A 19,382-nucleotide genomic window follows, 5' to 3' on the forward strand; every position below is an offset into this window, starting at 1 on the left:
CCGTTACTGCATCTTCCTCTAGTGCAGGGCACTCATTCACTCAATAACAGTTTGAAATTAATATTATTGACTTTGGTTTTACCAACACAGTCAATTCTCACTCCCCTACGCTTAGCATTGTGATGTGTTCCTCTTAACGTTTACAACCTAAAATATACGATCGCTTGTTCTCTGTTGTAACTACAAGCAAAGGGTTGTCAAAATTCTTCTTCTTAAATATTATAATACATAAATGTATTACTGTAAACTATTGTATTGAAATTGTATTGAAAAGAAGCGAGGGGAGAGAGAATTCTGCACAACACCACTTGGGTGCGCACCATTTTATAAATCTCAATGTTGGTGTGCGGAAATGTTCTTGCTTTGCATACGTACGCAGGCTGTTTACACCAGTTCTACGCAAAGCTTTATAAATGAGGCCCCAAGACTCTGTTATTGCCAGCCCAATCTCCAGACCTGAACCCCATTGAAGATTAACATTTTCTTTGCATTATTCAAGGTCTGAAAACACTGCATCTTTTTTTAGTTATTTTGATCAGTTGTCATTTTTTTTGGCAAATATGGGATTTGGGAGAAATGTTGTCAGTAGTTTATAACAAAACATTTAATTTCACTCAAACACACCAGAGAAACTGATATTTTTGCAGTGGTTTCTATTTTTTTTCTAGAGCTGTATATTCAAATAAAGGGTTGCTTTTATTTTAAAAGACACAAGTATTCATTAAACATTATGGAAGTTTAATAGTAGACAATACACATACAAATCAATAAACACACAAGTACACATGCTTAAAGTTGCACATATTGTACTGTACTGTATCTAGCTGACAATAACATGAGGACAAGAGCAGAGTAAATGGGTTATTTTAATTTGACCCTCTTGGCACCCTCCATGTAGTCCTCCTTTGTCAGCCGATATCCCCAGTGTTGTAATGTCTGTCTGACCACTGGAGAGACTGTGGGGTTGTCAAAGCCACAGCCAGACCGGACTACTTTCGTGATCAGATTACTTCTCCACCGGCCTTTCAGCCCTGCACACTTTGCCCATCTCCCAATCTGACGGTCGTCATCCTTAGTGCGCCTACCCTGGTAAAACCTATGAAGAATTAACATTTCAAAATGAGATTCTGGAGAGAAAAATGCTGAGGTTTAAGTGTTTTTCATTGTTAAATGGGCAGCGGTACACTAAAAAACATTACAGATATACATACAATCTCCATAGACAATCTTTATCTGCCAAGTTGAGTGCTACGTCAATGACTACAGTCAGGCATTAGATATAAACTGTTACTTTGGTCACCATACTGTGACACAGTATGTTAGTCACATTTATAACTAAATAAATGCCTCTGCTAGTTTCAAAGTCATGTTACTGTAAGAATTTCACTGGAGAAAAACATGAAAGTTGGCAGACTTAATGTTTCAGTTACAAGTAGTCATGCTGGGTGAAACTCGCTGGGAAACATATTTCTGTCGACATTGATAGTTTCCTCCTCTCTGCACTCCTGGGAGCTGGTGAAAGGGGGAACAAGTCGGCAACTGACCAAATGTTCAGACTTTTTTTCTGAAAAATGTAAATAAATGTAAACTTTGTTGAAAATCAATGACACACTCGCTAGAGTTAGAGCCTGCTAACAATGTAAAGTAGTGTTATAGATAACTAGGTAGTTTGGTAGTGGGGATTACTCACCGATTCCATTCCATTGCAATATTTTGGCTTAACGTTAAAATGTATTTACATTTTGAGAATAAAAGTCAGAACATTTGGATTGTTTGCCGACGTGTTCCCCCTTTTACCAGCTGCCGTCACATATTCCCCTACTATGCCCAGTTCAAACATAACTGCCTATACCTGCAGTACCACTGAAACCAGCCGTAGGGGTCCTGGGGAATGATCCATCCACTTGTCTCCCACATCTCCAGACTGCCCCCACACTTCACTTTATGTGTGTTTACACTCTCTCTGTATGTTGCAGATGCCACCTGATGCCACCAGTGAAGAAAGGCACACATAACAGTCAGTGATACTGGAATGAAAACAGAAGGCAGTAGTACCAAGTTTGGTTAAAAAGACAGTAGCCTACACTACCAGTGCATCGGTGTAGGTTTGGAAAAGTCACCTGTTTGGGAATGTCCAAGCCTTTCAGCCAGTCGTCAGGGAGCTCCTTCCATACTTCATCTCCATAGTTTTGTTCTTAGATGATAGGGAAAAACACTGATACTCCAATTGTGGAAAATGTGACATAAGTCATGAAGTAATACAGTGTGCCATAATGCTAACATCCCAAATGGTAATGATTTAGGTTTGTGTAGAATATACTTACTTGTGATTTTTGAGTATATTGGTCTGAAGTAAGTCCCACCAAAGCTGCCAGCTTGAAGGACCTCCTCTGGGGACAAGTTGGGTCTGAACACTGGGAAGTCTAAGGAACAGTAGAATGACTTGAGACTCCTTAAAGCTATAGTTGAAAACGTTTTAAAAACAGAAACGCTCATATACTTTACCTTTAAATACAAGTTGCCCTTTGTCATTCTTTTTCACCTCTGGGCATCCATTTGGAATTGGAGTCTTGCTTCCATCCTTTGAACTTGGAAGAATTTCTGAGCTGCACACGGATTTCGGTTTCTTCTCGTCTATTAAGCAAATATATAATTTTGGGGGGTAATGCACATATTCTTTTCAGAATACATAGGCAATTCCTAAAAGCCATAGCTAGTAATAATAATCCACTGCCCATAAACTCCCTTACATAAACGAGACGACTAACCCACGTTATGATCCTGGTGTTGGTTAATACCTGTGCGACTTTCCTTCGGTTTAAACCTTTTACCAGCAATGTTCTCAGCTGAAGAGGATGTTTTTCTTTTAGAAGTCGTCTTTGTGTTATCGCATTTCTCCATATTCCGTCTTGATTTGTTCCAGCAGATTGATTCCCAAATTGAACAGGCAGGCTTAACTAGAAAACGAGGTTTGAATGACATGTGATGAAAGACAACGAGGCTCAGTAACAGAATCAGAACATAAACAATAACGTTTCTCTGGTTATGAAAAACATGTCGAGTAACCACGCGTGCAAGGACAAGAGGGGCGGGGCATGGGCTCGCTCGTTATACAAGACGAGTAGTTTTCTCTTCTCTGGCTGTGTTCGAAATGGCATACTAGTATACTGCATACTAGCATACTCAATGAGTATATAGTGCATACTGCCTACTAAATTCATAATAAGTATGCCAATTCGGTTGTTAAGTCGTGACGTGTTTCCGGGTCCAAAGTTGGCTGAGCCGCTGTCTTCGAAATGCCTCAGTAATAATAATAATTCATTATATTTATATAGCGCTTTTCCGAGGCTCAAAGACGCTGACAAATATGGGGAAAACGGGAAAGTGCTGTGTCCCTTGTATGAATAGATCCGAGTCTAAAAAACGATTGAACTGTCATTCTACCGCTGTAGTAAACCTTATACTCTGGTGCAGGGAATTTCTGGTTTGGACCCGGAAGTTGCTAAACGTCACGTTTGACGTCAGACTTAACAACCGAATACCAGCCGACCGTTTACACTGCAGTATGCATACTGCATCCCAGAATGCATTTCGCAGCGAGGATTTTTTCCCCTCAATTGTGAACCTCCATTGTCTAAAAGCTGTTTTAATATGTTTTCAGGCGAGGAAGTAACCATGTATATAGATAGATAGATAGATAGACTTTATTTGTCATTGCTACAGTACAGGTACCAAACAACGAAATTTAGGAGGGGAGGCTCCCCTGGTGTTTGGGAAAGGAAAAAGAAACACATTTTGGAAAAAGCATAGATGCATAAAATCACAAGAAGGTAAGGAGCTGGTTTACATCAATAGAGGCTATGTACACAATCCACTGTACTATACTGCACAGATAGTCAACTAGGGTTGTCATATTTCACAAGAAAGTATTTTTTCACATTTTTTAAAAAGTGTCACAGTTTGCAGGCTTGAAAATGTACATGTTTGTGCCTCAGCACTAGCTGCCATACAATCCGTCCGGACTGTCCTGGGCCCAGAACTTAGGCCTTTTCTGTGTTCAGGGCCTTGACGGCCCTGTGGTAGAAGCTGTCCTTCAGTCTGTTTGTCTTAGCGGCCGGGGTCCTGTACCTCCTGTTCGAGGGCAGCTTGACAAAGTGTTCGTGCCCAGGGTGGGTCGGGTCCTTGGAGATCTTGGAGGCCCTCCTGAGACAGCGTGTTTTGTACAGCTCCTCCAGAGAGGGGAGGGGGGCGCCGGTGATCCTCTGTGCTGTTCTCACGACTCTCTGTAGATCGCTTCTCTCCGCTGCCGTGCAGCTGTGGAACCAGTTGGAGATGCCGAAGGTGAGGATACTCTCCACTGCGCCGTGGTAGAAGGCCACCAGCATCTCCTTCTTGCTGTGTTGTTTCTTGAGGCATCTCAGGGTGTATAGCCGCTGTTGTGCCCTCTTGATGGTGCCTTTAGTGTTGTCCTTCCAGGCCAGGTCATCCCGCATGTTGTGTCCCAGGAATCGGAGGTTTGAGACTATCTCCACGCTCTCTCCGTCGATGAGCAGGGGCAGGATCTCGGACTTTTTCCTCCTGAAGTCTACGATGAATTCCTGGGTCTTTGACTTGTTTAGCAGCAGGTTGTTAACCTTGCACAGCTTGCTCAATTGCTCTACCTCATCCCTGTACGCAGCCTCGTCCCCCCCCCCGAGATACATCCCACCACGGTGGTGTCGTCTGCAAACTTTACGATGTAGTTGCTGGGGTGGATGGGGGTGAAGTCGTGGGTGTAGAGGTTGTAGAGGATGGGGCTTAGCACGCAGCCCTGGGGTGACCCAAAATGTGTCCCGTTTATCAAAATAACCTGTTTATATACATAGCTGCCAAGTCTCACGCATTTCAACCAGTTCTCACGCTCTCACGCCGCAACTCTATTTCTCACGGCGAGAAATAACAATTTGTTTTACGGGACTTTTATTTTTGAAATTCCTTGAAAGAAAGCTACTGGACATGAGTTTCGTGACGTCCTCTTTCTGCACGCACGTTATTATGCTTGCGTGCGCAGTCGGAGCGGGAGACGAGCATTGCATCTGTGTTCACGCGAGCTGCAGCATGAAGCGGACGGCCAAAACGGTAGGTAAATCTCACCTCATTCGAATGAGAATCCAGGTTCTTGATTAAAATATAAACTAAATTGAATCACTTAACTGCCTGTGAGGTAATTGATACTGTGAGCTCGTAATTGTAAAACTGTGAGCTCGTAAAAGGATATCTAGCTAAGTACGTAGTTGGCCCTGGTGGTGTTTTATTTTATTTTAAACTGTATGGGCTGGGCTTTACTGGCGGGTTGTTTAACATAATTTAGCTCTTAAATTAACAATTTTCTGTTGCAGACAAGGAGAGCTGAAGTAAAGGTTGGCAGTGGCAATGGTTGAACACAATGTGCCATTTGCGGTGGCAGACCATTTTGGCCCATTGCTGAAAGATTGTTTTAAAGTGTGCCCGCACAAAAACATCGTGCATTATAAATGAGGCAGTGGCACCACATTTTAGAAAGGAGTTGGTCATGAAGATGAGGGAAAATCCTTTCACATTGATCACGGATGGGTCAAACGATACAGGTATTACTTTTGACAGCCTATATTTATATTTTTCCACACTTTCCAGCACCCATTTTATAGATATTGTAATTCACCAAACTTCAGTTTGACGTGTAGCTTTAATCTGATCGACTTATCATTGCAGGACGAGAGAAGATGAACCCACTCACTGTGCGGGTATACGACGATGACACTAGAAAAGTTGTCCATCGGTTTTTGGATATGTGCACCACCAGCGGCCGTAGCTGTGGCACGGCTGAAGTAATCTACCAAAGGATGAACGAGGTCATGGAGAAACACGCCATACCATGGGGAAACTGTGTGAGTTTGTCCGTTGATAATGCACCGGTCAATACAGGAGTCCGAAATTCCATTGCCTCCAGAATTCACAATGAAAATGGCAACATCTATGTTCATGGGTGCCCCTGTCACATCGTCCACAACACTGCGAAACAAGCTGGGCTGGCGTTCTTAGAGGCGAGTATAACCATGTATGCTTTCAATTACCTATCTGTTAACCTAATGCCAAGTAAAATGATTTGTTGTGCTGTAATGAATCTATGACCAAAATGTAATGTGATTGTGAATCATCATGTATTGCAGGTGTCTGGATTTGATCCAGAGGATCTGACAGTGGATGTGGGATACTGGTTTAGAGGTAGCACCAATCGTAAAGGTTACCTGACAGGTATGCACTTTAACCAGTCCCAGTCCCAATATAGTACAAATTAAATGCAGAACATTTTGATTAGATGGAAATTAAGAGGTAACATTCTTGTCATAGAATTTTGTGAGTTCCATGGAAGTGAGTACATGGAAATACTCCAGCACATTTCCATCCGATGGTTGAGCCTGGAGAAGTGTTTGACTCGTGTTCTGCGGCAGTATGGGCCACTGACCAGCTACTTCAAGTCATCAAGTAGGTCTAATTTTTCAATGATACGAATGCAAGATTTTTACAAGAGACTGAAATGTAAACTTAGTCTACACAACCTGTGCTTTTTTATTCACAGATGAGAAACAACCAAGGTTCAGGAGGCTGTTGGAAGCGTTCTCTAACCCAATGACGGAGGTGCACCTGCTCTTCTATCAAGCTACATTGACTGTCTTCTCCACTTTCAGCCTCCTCCTCCAGAAAGAGAAGTCCTCCATCTTCCTTCTACACGATGAGGTAAAATGGGAGGGTCAGGATATGCTTCTGCCAATAATGTGATATACGTTTGTTCCTTTTTTCATTAAGTGCTATGTCTTAGGTCTAAAGTCATTTTGAAAATCTTTTCTGAAATACAATTTTGTAGATGACAAATTTCATCCGCAAGTTGTGCTCGAAGTTTCTGAAGCCTGTAGCACTGCAGGGCCGGAGAACACATGAAATCCCGTCAAACCAACTGCCAGGTGACTCCAAGTTTTACATAAGCAGATACACATACACTATCCACTCACTGACCTCACGTAGACTGTTTGTGTGACGGCTGCTTGTTCAGACAAGTTATGAGTTTGATCATGTCATCACTGATGTGATGGGAGATACTTAAAGAAGGGTATTGAAGTTAGCTATTGTGGTTGTTGATGATTGTAAATGAACTCTGTAAACGAACTCTTGTAAACAAACAAAATAATTTTTTATTTTAAACTTACCTGTTCTAAAGTAATTGATAGTTGTATTGTTATTGTGTCTCTGGCAGGAGAAAAGCTGAATATCGGCTTTACTACTCGAGCTACGCTCAACAGGCTCCTTGATGCAGGAGACATTACACCGCAGCAAGTGGAGGCAGGCAGGCAGCACAGGCAGCACTGGCATTTCTTTTGAGGGCTGTGGAGTATGCCATGGAGAAACTACCCCTGCGAGAGCCCCTGCTCAAACATGCCATGTTTGTTGATGTCCAACAGAGGACAGAGTGTGGTGTGGAAGATGCCTTGTACTTTGTTGACAGGTTAGGGTTGACAAGTTCTGATCATTTTGAATAGATTGTTAAGTTTGATAATCACATCTGAAAAACAAACCCTGCTGTTCCAGCTGCTGTATATGATCAGTGCACATTGTGTTCTTTTTAGATTTGCTGAACTTCTCCCGTACCACGGACCTCAAGAGCATGACAAACTCAGCGAGGAGTTTCTGGATTATCAGTTCATGGACATTCCCATGCCACCAGACCCAGCAACATTCGACGTTGAGAGCTTTTGGGGGAACATGGCATCAGAGAAGAATAAGGTAATAATTATTCTGCACCCTTTGACATACTACACATTGACTTAATCAACTTGCTGCATAAGAAAATCCTTGAGTAATTAGGCTTCCTATGTACATTTTTCTAAGGTGAACGGGATGAGCAGATTTGGGAGGCTCTCTCATATTGCCAAATTGGTTTTGGTACTTCCGCATTCAAATGCTGATGCAGAACGAGTGTTCTCCATGGTGGGGCTGAACAAAACCAAAACCCGTAACAGTCTGGCTCTTGATGGAACCCTTTCATCCATCATGACGGTGAAGATGGCTGGCCTCGAGCCAGAATGTTTCAAGTGGGAGCCCCCTACCTCTGTTATTAAGGCATCAAAATCTGCCACAAACATCTACAACACAGAGTTATGAACACCGCTTGTAAGGGTTGGGGTTGTTGTACTGCATAAGATGTTGTAACTTTATAGGTCACATGGTTGATTGACAGTTAAAAGAGTGATTAATATGTTACATGGTTGATTGACAATTAAAAGAGTGATTAATATGTTACATGGTTGATTGACAGTTAAAAGAGTTATTCTGATGTTACATGATTTATTTATTTATAGATAGATGATAATAAATATAATATATTTTTATTACTGTCTGAATTTGTCTTGTTTTATACAATTTTCCAATTGTTTTCATTTCTTGTGCTGGTTTATTATGATGTAAAATTGTAGGAAACTAGCAAAAATAATAATAATAATAATAATTGGGTGGGAGAGAGGGGCCGCTGCTGCCAAACGTGCTCAGTTTTGCGTCGCTCCACCGGCAAAAAATCTCACTCCCTGCTCATATCCAAGGTGTATCGTAATGAAAACAAACTATATTGTGTAGTGGATAAGCCCACCTGACGTGTTATTTATTACCAGACATGAACTAACTGGTCGTTTTGATATATTAGTCGTTATTGTTTTTCTGTTCTTTGGTTTGAGTGGGGGGCGCCGGCATGGAGAGGGTAGTCGGGGTTCCCGGGTTTAGTCTCCTTGCACTGCATGTTGTGTGTGCGTGTCGTGTTTGGTGTGATTAGTCACTGGGGAACACTTAGCCCACTGTCTACCGTGTCTTTGTGCTGTGTGTGTTCATGTCACAGATTCACTGGTGTACCTGTCCATCGGGGTAGTAGTATCCCTCTCTACTGCCAGTCGTCCTACCCTCGTGTTTTTGTCTTACTGGAAGTGTTTGTTTTGTATGGTGTTGTTATATAAAGTAATAGTTTTTAAATATAGATGTTAAATAAACTATTTTTCTATTACACCGTAAACAATCCTTCTCTGGTTGATGAATTGGTTTCATGTCTCCCTCCCTCATACACGAACCTAAGTGCTTTAATTTAGTCCCGAGGACCTCACCTCGTGTAACAAAAAGGTGGCGTTGTCTTGCAGTGAATTCATCTACTGATTAGCCGCAACCATTCGGGGCCTTGAGTGCCTTATGTCAGATTTGCCGTTGGTCGGCAGGATTGAGGGACAGAGACATGTATTCCATTTAATTTTGAGTTGTGTGACTAGTTGGTTTACTGTTTATTTGCCTGTTTGTTTTCTGATACTATACTGTTTTTCCAAACGACTTGTTGTTTTACTGTTGATATTGAGCGTCTATAGATTAGTGGAGAGCAAAACAGCAGCTGGCCATTGAAGATCAAAGCAGCCAACACAACGACCTTCAGCCATCCTCCCTCCAGAGGAATTACCTGGTGATCGGGTGGTTTGAGCGGGGTAACCATGGACGAGGAGGTGCAGGAACTTAGGGACATGGTGCAGAAATTGCAGGCTGATAATGAGAGGCTTTCTCGGGAGAGACTGGAGCCTGCCCCCAGCCCTTCTACACCCCCTCCTGAGTCTGTTCCTAACCCCCTACCTTCCAATAGGTCCAGTAGAGGTCCGTCTAGGGGGTCTTCCCCGACAGTTGAGCGAGTAGTTTATGTCCCTAAGGACAAGTGTTCTACCTTTACAGGGCGGGGGGAATTAGCTATCAGTGAATGGGTTGATGAGGTTACGTCCACATTACGCACTCGTCGAATGTCCGTTATTGAACAGGCGCACTTTATTTATGAGCACTTGGGTGGGGATGCAAGGGACGAGATAAAATATCGGTGGGTTCAGGAAGACCCAGACAGTATTTTTTCAACCCTTCAGACCCAGTATGGCTGTGCAGATGCACCTATTGCCCTTCTGCAGAAGTTTCATTCTAGGAGACAGCAGGACGGTGAGACTCTGCGCGAGTATGCTAACGCCCTAATTGCTCTAATGGATATGGTTGTCAGACATTCTCCCGAGGGTGCTCTGAAGGCTGATGTGTTGTTACGTGACCAGTTTGTAGAGTACGTCTGTGACGGCAACCTTAGCAGAACTCTAAAAGACATAGTTCGAAATAACCCCGATTATGACCTGCATGATACTCGTGACGCAGCCATCCGATGGGAGAGAGAGGGTAGACCATGGGAAGGTAGACCCAGAAGGTATTCAATTCCATCTGTTCAGAGCCTACAGCATAAGGCCCAAGGTGGGCCAGAGGTTCTGCCCCCCCACGCATCTCTTGCATTTGAGGTGGCAGAGCTAAGGGAGATGTTTAAGAGGCAGCAAGAGCAGTTTAAGGAGTTCTCTCAAACACTTTTGGCACTAAACCCTCCCCCGCATCCACCTATCCAGCGTAGAGGCCCAATTATTTGTAGACGATGCCAACAGCCAGGTCATTTTGCCCAAGACTGTGACAACGAACGTGCAGTGCAAGCCCCACGCGCCCATCCCCCGCATAGAGTAGGAGGACTACGACCCACCCAGCAGTTATCGGGAAACTAACTCCCTCTGATATGCAGAGTCACTTATCAGAAGGGGCCATTGTTGGCTCAAATCACATTGTTCATGGGGGTCTAGAGCCGGTTACACAGTTGATCGGGGCCTGCCCAAGAGTAACTGTTAATATGGGAGGGGTGGAAGTCTCATGCCTATTGGACACCGGATCAATGGTGTCTACCATAACCGAAAGTTTTTTTACCCAGAACTTTCAGCCCTGGGGCCCTAAGAGACTCCAGTCCTGTGGATGGCTACAACTGAGGGCAGCCAACCACCTAAACATCCCCTACCTGGGGTATATGGAATTGGACATCCAAGTACTGGGTAAGGTCGTCCTCCGCCGTGGCATTTTAGTTGTTCAGGACCCACCACAACATTTGCCTAGACCAGATTGCCCAGGGGTCTTAGGCATGAACATCATTGGCGAATGCTATCAGGAATTGTTTGGCCAGCATGGCCTCGATATGTTTGATCTTCCTCCTGTAAAGGAGGCCCACAGTACCTGGCAACCGGCACTGTTACATTGTCACCAAGCTCGGCTTAGGCCCAAGGCAGACAGAGGGGGGACTGTTAGGGTCCGGGGTAAGGGGAGGAGGTGCATTCCAGCAGGCACCACCAAGTTGGTGGCTGCCACCTGTTCCCAGTATTATACTAACACTCCATGCTCTGTCCTGTTTGAACCCCGGGATAACTGTAACCTTCCCGGGGGTTTGTTATTATCACCAGCGGTGGTCAAGGTAGCGAAGGGTACAGCTTATATCCCAGTTGTCAATGTGGGGTCAATCCCCCTGTTTCTCTCCCCCCGGACCATCATGGGAACCCTGGGCCCAGCAGAGATTGTGAGCCTACCCGCAGGGATCACTGAAGTGGTAGGGACAGCATTTCAGGATAGTGTAACGGCAGTCACCTCAGGCCAGTCAGCCGACGCAAGGTCAGTGCAAGGGACATTAACAGAAATAGATCTATCCAGTATACCCACGCAGGAACACAGAAAAGTGAGGTCCCTTTTGCTGAAATATGAATCAGTGTTTTCAGCGCATGAGGGTGATTTGGGCTGTACCAACCTAATTTCCCATGACATCCCACTGGAAGATAATATCCCAGTGAGGCAAAGGTATAGACGTATTCCACCAGCCGATTATGATGCAGTGAAAGCCCACATCCACCAGTTGCTCGAAAACCAGGTGATTCGGGAAAGTAGTAGCCCATATGCCTCCCCAATTGTCCTGGTGAAAAAGAAAGATGGCAGCCTCCGTATGTGTGTAGACTATCGCCAACTGAACAGCAGAACACGGAAGGATGCCTTTCCTTTACCTCGCATTGAGGAGTCATTGGATGCCTTGTCTTGTCCTAACCCTACTCTGAGAGGGCTTGAGGTAGAAGACATCTCTTAAATGTTTAACCATTAGGGGGATGTAAAATGTCCATCCTTGCTGGCTTCCTTCCTTCCTGGACCAAGTGAGATCTGCTATCACATTTAGAGGAGAGGAGGGGAGGAAGGATATATGTTTTCACAGTGTTGGAACAAGGCCATAATTATTACTTACATAAGAGGGTTAAGCACGCCCTCAGCAGGCTGTCAACCTGTCTGTCTGTCTGTACATGTGTACACCAAACACCTGGGAAGAGCATTTACAAGTATAGTAAGAACAAAATGTTTGTAGCCTGGGTATCTGTGTATACTGTATGTCTGTCTGGTTTAGACCATACTACGTAGGTGCCTCGCTCAAGCAGCAACACGTTGTCTAAAGCAAAAACAGAATGCTCCCAGATGAACACACTTGAGCAAATTGGGTTTTGAATTATTCTCCATAAGGGATGTGTAAATATTGAAATAAATAGTTGGTTGTTGATACTACATTCACAAGGTGAATGTCACCTGGATGATGTTCTCTTAATACAGTAAAGTGCCTTGTTGTGTAATCGTTCTATAAACAAAGGTGGTAAAAAAGACAATCAGAATTAATGGGGATTTTGCACAGGGAATTAATGATTCTCTAAAAAAAATGTTTACGGTATTTTATTATGTAATGTTCTAGCAACAAAATCTATTTTATTAAATCTTAATGAAGCCAAAGCTGACTTTGTGTGTGTGTGTGTGTACATGCAAATTGTTGTCCATTAATTCGCACCACAATAAACAGAAACTACAAATCAGCCAAAAGACTGTATTCGAAACTGTTGTAATACAAACTGATCAGCCTCGAATAAGACAATAACTACATTTACATTTACATAACTAATGACGTAAATGCTATACTGCTCAATATCAAACAGACACAATCGAAACTATAACAACTATATATATATATATATATAACTATATATATAACTATATATCCTTGTCCGGAAATAGTCCTATACCTCCCTTTGGGAGCGGCCGCTCAATATGCCGCTCCCTGTGTGCCCTGGCCATATCCGGGTCTGGCGAGACCGGGATTCGATCCCAGTCGCCGGTGGGCAGCTTGCACTAGTGGCTAGTGCTTAGACCGCTGCGCCACCGCGGGGCTCAATTTCAATACCTTTCTAAGACTTTTTAAAGACCTTGTCAATATTTTTCGAGGTGGTATATGGTCGGTGGTATATAGGTGGTAAATGGTAATATGGTTCAATTTACTTCAAACAGTAAACCTAAATAATAACAATAATAACAATAACAATAATAATTAAATTAGGCCAATAATAATAATAATAACAACAACATAGGCCTACTGGACAACATATTTACTTCAAACAGTAAACCTAAATAATAACAATAATAACAATAACAATAATAATTAAATTAGGCCAATATTAATAATAATAATAACAACAATATAGGCCTACTGGACAACATAATAACCTCCTCCTGATTATTTGTTTGAAAAGTGCTATCCAAATAAAGGTGCATAAATGCAAAAATCAAACCAAAAAAAAGGAACAAAAGTCTACCCCTTTCGATCTAGCCCATAAGGACGCTACGGCTGACAGCCCTCCAGTACGAAGCCAGATATCTGAGGCCCTGAATATATTGTTCTTTCAGCCTCAGTAGACGGGCCTCCAACTCCCTCCACTTCCGTCTCCTTGTTGGGGGAGCGTGGCCTCTGTCTGCCATCCCCAGCTTATCCTCTGCAAGCGTTTGCTGATCCTTCAGGATCACTTGTCGGTAGTGTCCAATTGTACGTTGCTCCTTGAGGACATCTACAAGGGGACAACGAGGCCATGAATGTCCTGTCCATGTATGGGCGTGGGCACGACTTGAATGTAGCATCCATGTACAATGTCCTGCAGTGTTGCAGCTGTCTCAGGTTGTCCTCTGTGGAAAACACTGCTATGCCCCACTCACTGTCTTGGTGCAGGAGGAAGTGGTCTCTGCCCCATGTCTCAGCCCATGGACCGTCGATCCTTACATCATCAACGGTAGCTGGGATGGGAGGGATTACAGCAGCTCTGGCTCTGGCCATAACAGACCTAACTGACAGAAATCTTTGAGGAGGTCGCCCCCGACCTCCACCCTGGATCGGACGGCCCCGCTGTAGACCTACGCGCTCAGCATTGTAAATGCGTTTGATTGGTACTGTGGGTTCTCTCACCACCTCTCCAGTAATCACTTGGCGAAATTGCGCATTGTTCACCATTTGTGTATCGGGGGCATGTACATGTTCGTAGACCTCCCGAACTTCGATGTTGGGATTGACTACCTCTACATCAAAGATGTTGGTAACCAGAACTGTCCGGCAGTCTTCTCTCCAACACCGCCACCGAATATTCTGTAAGTTTGTGCGGTGTTTGTGGTACCTAAAATTATCCAGAACTAATATTTTACCCCCTCGGTCTCCAGTCATTATTTGAGCCATTGTCACTAGTACACATGTGTTACGAACATACCGGTATGTGAGGAAGTCGGGATTGTAACTCTTAAAAGCTCAATTACAATTGAGCTTAAAATAATTGATAGGGGGGCTATTTTATTTTAAGCTCAAACAGCCCAGCTAACACACGACGTCGTCACAAGTTAAAAACTCTTTCACTTGTCACGTCGCAGCGACGTCCTACAAGACGTCGTCACCACGTTTTAACGACTAATAAGGGACGTCCTGACGTTTATGTTGGACCCTTTTTGCCTGACAAGGTTGCGTGTCCAGTGTGGGCGAGGATGGACAGGACACTGGGGTTGGTGGGTCCTGTGCTGAGGAAGGTTGTTCCCCAAAGTCATCACTCTCTTCTTGGTCAGCAGTGCGGTCCATTGACAGTGAATCATCTAGCTGCATGAAGAACAAAATATAGATCAAAATCACATCACAATCACACAAATAGGAATGAGGTGAAACAATGTCTGTGAACTGTAAATAAGCTAATGCAAATAGGACACAAGTGCTAAGAGGTAATGAGATAAATAAAGAAGAAACTTTATTAGCACTTTATTACTCCCCTGTTGGGGAAATTCAGATCTCTGCATCTCACCCATCTATCCAGCTCCACAACATGCCAGCACCACTGTGAAGTGTGATTTCTCACGACCAGTTGTCACTCTATTCACACGTTTCTGCCCTTTCTCTGCGACACTTCGGCCCGTGGGGATGTCAAACGTGAGGGGGACCTCGTCCATGTTGATAATAATATGATCCGGTGACACTTTGTGTTCAGTTACCTGCTTTTCAACGAACTCACGGAAACTGTCGACCTTGGATTGGCAGTCTGCTGGTAGTTCCTGACACACTGTTGCCAGTGCTCTGTTGCGTTGCATGAAGCGGTAACACCAAGAAGGCCCGCATGCAAAGTCATTTATATCCATCTCCTTGGCCACAGCCAGGGCGTGGAGACGTAACTGCACCGTTGACCAGCCTCTCCCGGCAGCACGTTGTTCAAGCACCCATCCGTGGACTCGTTCCTCCAGCTCTGGCCACCTGGCTTTCAGCCCGCGATTAGCTTTCTTCGTTTTCTTCATTGCAGTAAGAGTAACCTCTGCTTTTCGCCAGTCCCTCACAAGTTTCTCATTCACTCCAAACTTTCTTTCTGCTGCTCGATTACCGTTTTCGGCTGCATGTTTTACTACCTGCAGTTTGTAATCTGCAGAATAGGATTTTCTTTTGAGGGGCATTTTGTTTGTGTTCAGTCTTTCTCAGTTGTCTTTTTTCTTCTTCTTCTTCTTCTTTTCAGTTTGAATGGCGGTTTGCGACCAACTTGAGGCGCATTACTGCCACCTACCGGACTGTGTATGGACGGTATATTTGACAGGGAAAACTTAAGAATGAAAGAAATAAACACAATTAAGGGGGGGGAGCACATGCTGCACCGATTCTAGGTTATTACAGTACCTAATCACATATTCCATTTGAATGTTTCCCTATCTTGTATATAGTGTGCTGTTGAGTCCAGTGTGCCCTATCCTAAAGTTAATATAGGATTATAGGAGCAGCATATAGTTGTCACAAGCCTAGAGCGCCCTCTCGCGGCTGTAGACGGTAATGTTTACTCCTTGGTTCATGTCAGTCAGTATGAATTAACATTTAAAAACATGTTAAATTATATATAAACTCAAACCAATATGCAATTGATAGCTAGGCCTATAAATTATAAATAAAATAGCCGTTGTCAATTGGGGTCCACATTTTCTAGAGCACTACTGATAGAAGTGTCGAGATTTGCTATTCTGAAGCAACCAGTACTCAATCAAGATGCAATGTTAGGTTTTTTCATATCATGGGACAGAGCACATCATGAATGTGCTCATGTGCTTCAGTACTTTATTGATCTAAATTCCAGTAAAGTAATTAATATTACATTACTAATTGCTTGATTAGCTTTGTCTCATAAAAATAAAAACGCATTTGAATTAATTTTTGGTAGAAGATCCTTGAAAACGTTATATAGTGTCCTGGTGTCCCATACCCTTTTTAATCTCCTCCTCATCCTTGTGTCTCCCCTCCTCAGGACTTTGACCTATGAGTCAACATCTGCGGCATGAAGAGCCACCAGCACCAGATGGTGAAGTGGAGCCTGGACGACGACAGCCAACAGCGAGGCCTTCAAGAGCCTGCAGGATAGCCAGTGCCTCAGCATCCAGCGCTGCATCAAGTCCCTGGTCCACGCCTGCAAGTGCCACATGCTCCCTACAACAAGGGCTGCAAGCGCAAGATCACCCGTGGCTGTCTTGTGTGCAAGCAGCTGAACGCACTGTGCTGCTACCACACAAATCCTGCCAGGAGAATGAATGAATGAATGAATGAATGAATGAATGAATGGTCTTTATTGTCATTGATATAGTACAGGTACCAAACAACGAAATTTGGGAGGGGGGGAATCCCTATAAGTACTGACATAAAAATGTACATCCAAATGTACTTAAAAACACTAAAAAGCACCGATATTAGGAGCCCCTGTGCCCTTCTGCCTCAACATCAAGCACAAGCTGAGGCAGCAGCAGCTCCAGGCCTAAGATGATGCAGCATCAAAATGGTTAAATACTAATTTCCTACTTATGTACCATATTGTGAAATAAACTGTGTGCAACAGACAGGCTTGTTGTTACTTTGAATCCAAAGAGTAGTTTCTGAGCGTTGTTTGTCTTAGTATGTGTCTGCATCTGTGTTTCTCTGAAAGAAGGAAAAGATATAAGCTTACATATACAGTATATATACTGTATATATATAACACACATTTTAACATCAAGAGCTTCTTGTCTGATCCATCCTCTGCTTTGAAGGACCGACATTCATGTTCATTTCACATATTCACTGTGAAATGTTTGCTTTAATTTTTTCTTATTCAATTCCCAAAATGAGCTGTGTTTTTGTTGATTTCAGTAGGACGATATTTGATCATTATGATTGACAGCCAATCGGAGCAGTTTTTACAGTTTTAAATTCAGTGGATGTTTCTGTTGCCATACAGTGTACAGCTAAATTCAGCATACATTGAACTACATACAGACTACATTGAACATTGTACCACAGCCCAATGGTAAAACAAAACATTATTTTATTTTGGCAGAATATTCACATTCAAGAAACATAATAATCAATGATCATTCCTAATTGAAAACATTGCTGCAACATATTTGTTTGTGTGCATGTTGATGTTACATGGGAAATAGGAAATTAATGGGCAGCTATCAGTTGAGGCTACTTGGTTATGCTAACAAGCCTGTTCATTAGACGGGTTGCTCAGTTCAGCTACTTTTCAGAGTAAACCTATGCAGTTCCCTTCAAATTCAAATATTAAACAAAGTGCTTTTCATCTCCATGATGACTCTGTTGATGACTATTAGTGGCAGCATTATGTTGGCCTTTCTGCCAGGACATAGAAACTGTCTATAGCTCCACTCTCAGTGTGCTTAGTGGCAGGCCTGGCTCCTCTCTCTGCTTCCTCAGCCAAGGTCCGCCTGGCTGCAGCAGGCAGCACTGTGCTGTACACCCAGGACTGCCAAGAGGAAGAAGGCGATTAGCAACTGGTCATGCAGACGCCCAGTGGCGGACTGGCCACCGGGCAAGCCTGGCAAACGCCAGGAGGGCCGCGAGACTCTGGGCCGCTCAGAATGTATTATATAAAAAATAGATATATATTAATAATAATTAATAACTTATTTCAGCAGACCGCGGCCCAAAACTTTTGATATCGGCCGGGCCATCCACGCAGTTCTGCATCGCGGATGCCCAGGGCCCTAAACCAATAGGAGCAGAGTTCCCCTATGGGGCGGAGCTCCACGATATAGAACTGGAGTATGTAAACCAATAGGAGCAGAGCTTTAGGTAGCGGGGTAAACCAATAGGAGCAGAGCTTTAGGTAGCGGGGTAAACCAATAGGAGCAGAGCTTTAGGTAGCGGGGTAAACCAATAGGAGCAGAGCTTTAGGTAGCGGGGTAAACCAATAGGAGCAGAGCTCCCCTATGGGGCTCCGCTCCACTCATAGAACTGGAGTATATCTCCATAACTATCGTAGTCAGCTCTGTATCGCCAGTGGACACGTTACACTGCTTTCATTTTCAGAATGGGGGAATTTGATGAGAGCGATGCAGTTAATGTGCAACAACTGGATGCAGGGAGCAAGTGTAGTTGGAAGTAGGAATGCACCGAAATTCGCATGTATTGGGCCGAAAATAGCACAAAAAAGTACATTCGGTGTGAAAAGGCTATTGAAAGAGATATTGACTGATGACTGCCTACTGATAATACATATAATTACAGCAAACATGTCGGTAGTTTGGCATCTGTCCTCTGACTTTGTCACAGTTCCGCCCCCGGCTCATCAGCCGTCTATCAGTGGCGCCAGGTGTGGCCGATTAAGACCGCGACTGGTTCCTACTTAAGCCCTGCTCCTGCTTCCAGTCAACGCCAGATCGTAGCCACTTAATGGTTGGTTCATGTGTTCGTTCCCTCAACTCTAGACGTTACCCGTTACCCTAGCCTAACCCTATTCTCCCTGTTCCCCGTTTAAGGATTCCCTGCCTGCCGACCTCCTGCCTGTCTGACTACCTGCCTACCTGCCTGACCCCCTGCCTGTCTGAGTACCTGCCTACCTGCCTGACCCCCTGCCTGTCTGAGTACCTGCATACCTGCCAGACCCCCAGCCTGACCTCCTACCTGCACTACCTACCTCCAGCCCAGGAGAGGGAGGATGCCAGGGAGCAGGCCGCCCAGGAGAGGGAGGATGCCAAGGAGCAGGCCGCCCAGGAGAGGGAGGTTGCCAAGGAGCAGGCCTTCCTGGAGAGGCAGAAAGCCTTCAACCGCGATTTTTTGTCCGTCTTTGGAGAGCTTGCCATGGCCCTGGCAGGACGAAAGGAGTAAAAAGACTGTCTGCTCT

At 44.0% G+C, this 19,382-nt stretch overlaps 1 protein-coding gene across 1 annotated transcript; it reads right to left on the bottom strand.

The window, feature by feature from the left end:
* Positions 1-861: 861 nt before the first annotated feature.
* On the bottom strand, positions 862-2,901 carry LOC308155877 (uncharacterized protein; the record flags this gene model as incomplete). Its single annotated transcript, XM_080529243.1, has 6 exons — positions 862-1,096; positions 1,853-1,983; positions 2,121-2,194; positions 2,325-2,423; positions 2,506-2,634; positions 2,769-2,901. The coding sequence occupies 6 exons, from the start codon at positions 2,899-2,901 to the stop codon at positions 862-864; spliced, it is 801 nt and encodes a 266-aa protein (XP_080385369.1).
* Between the last annotated feature and the right edge of the window lie 16,481 nt (positions 2,902-19,382).

This window comes from Nansenia antarctica (assembly GCF_963989245.1).
Source record: "Nansenia antarctica genome assembly, chromosome: 4".
NCBI lineage: Eukaryota > Metazoa > Chordata > Actinopteri > Argentiniformes > Microstomatidae > Nansenia > Nansenia antarctica.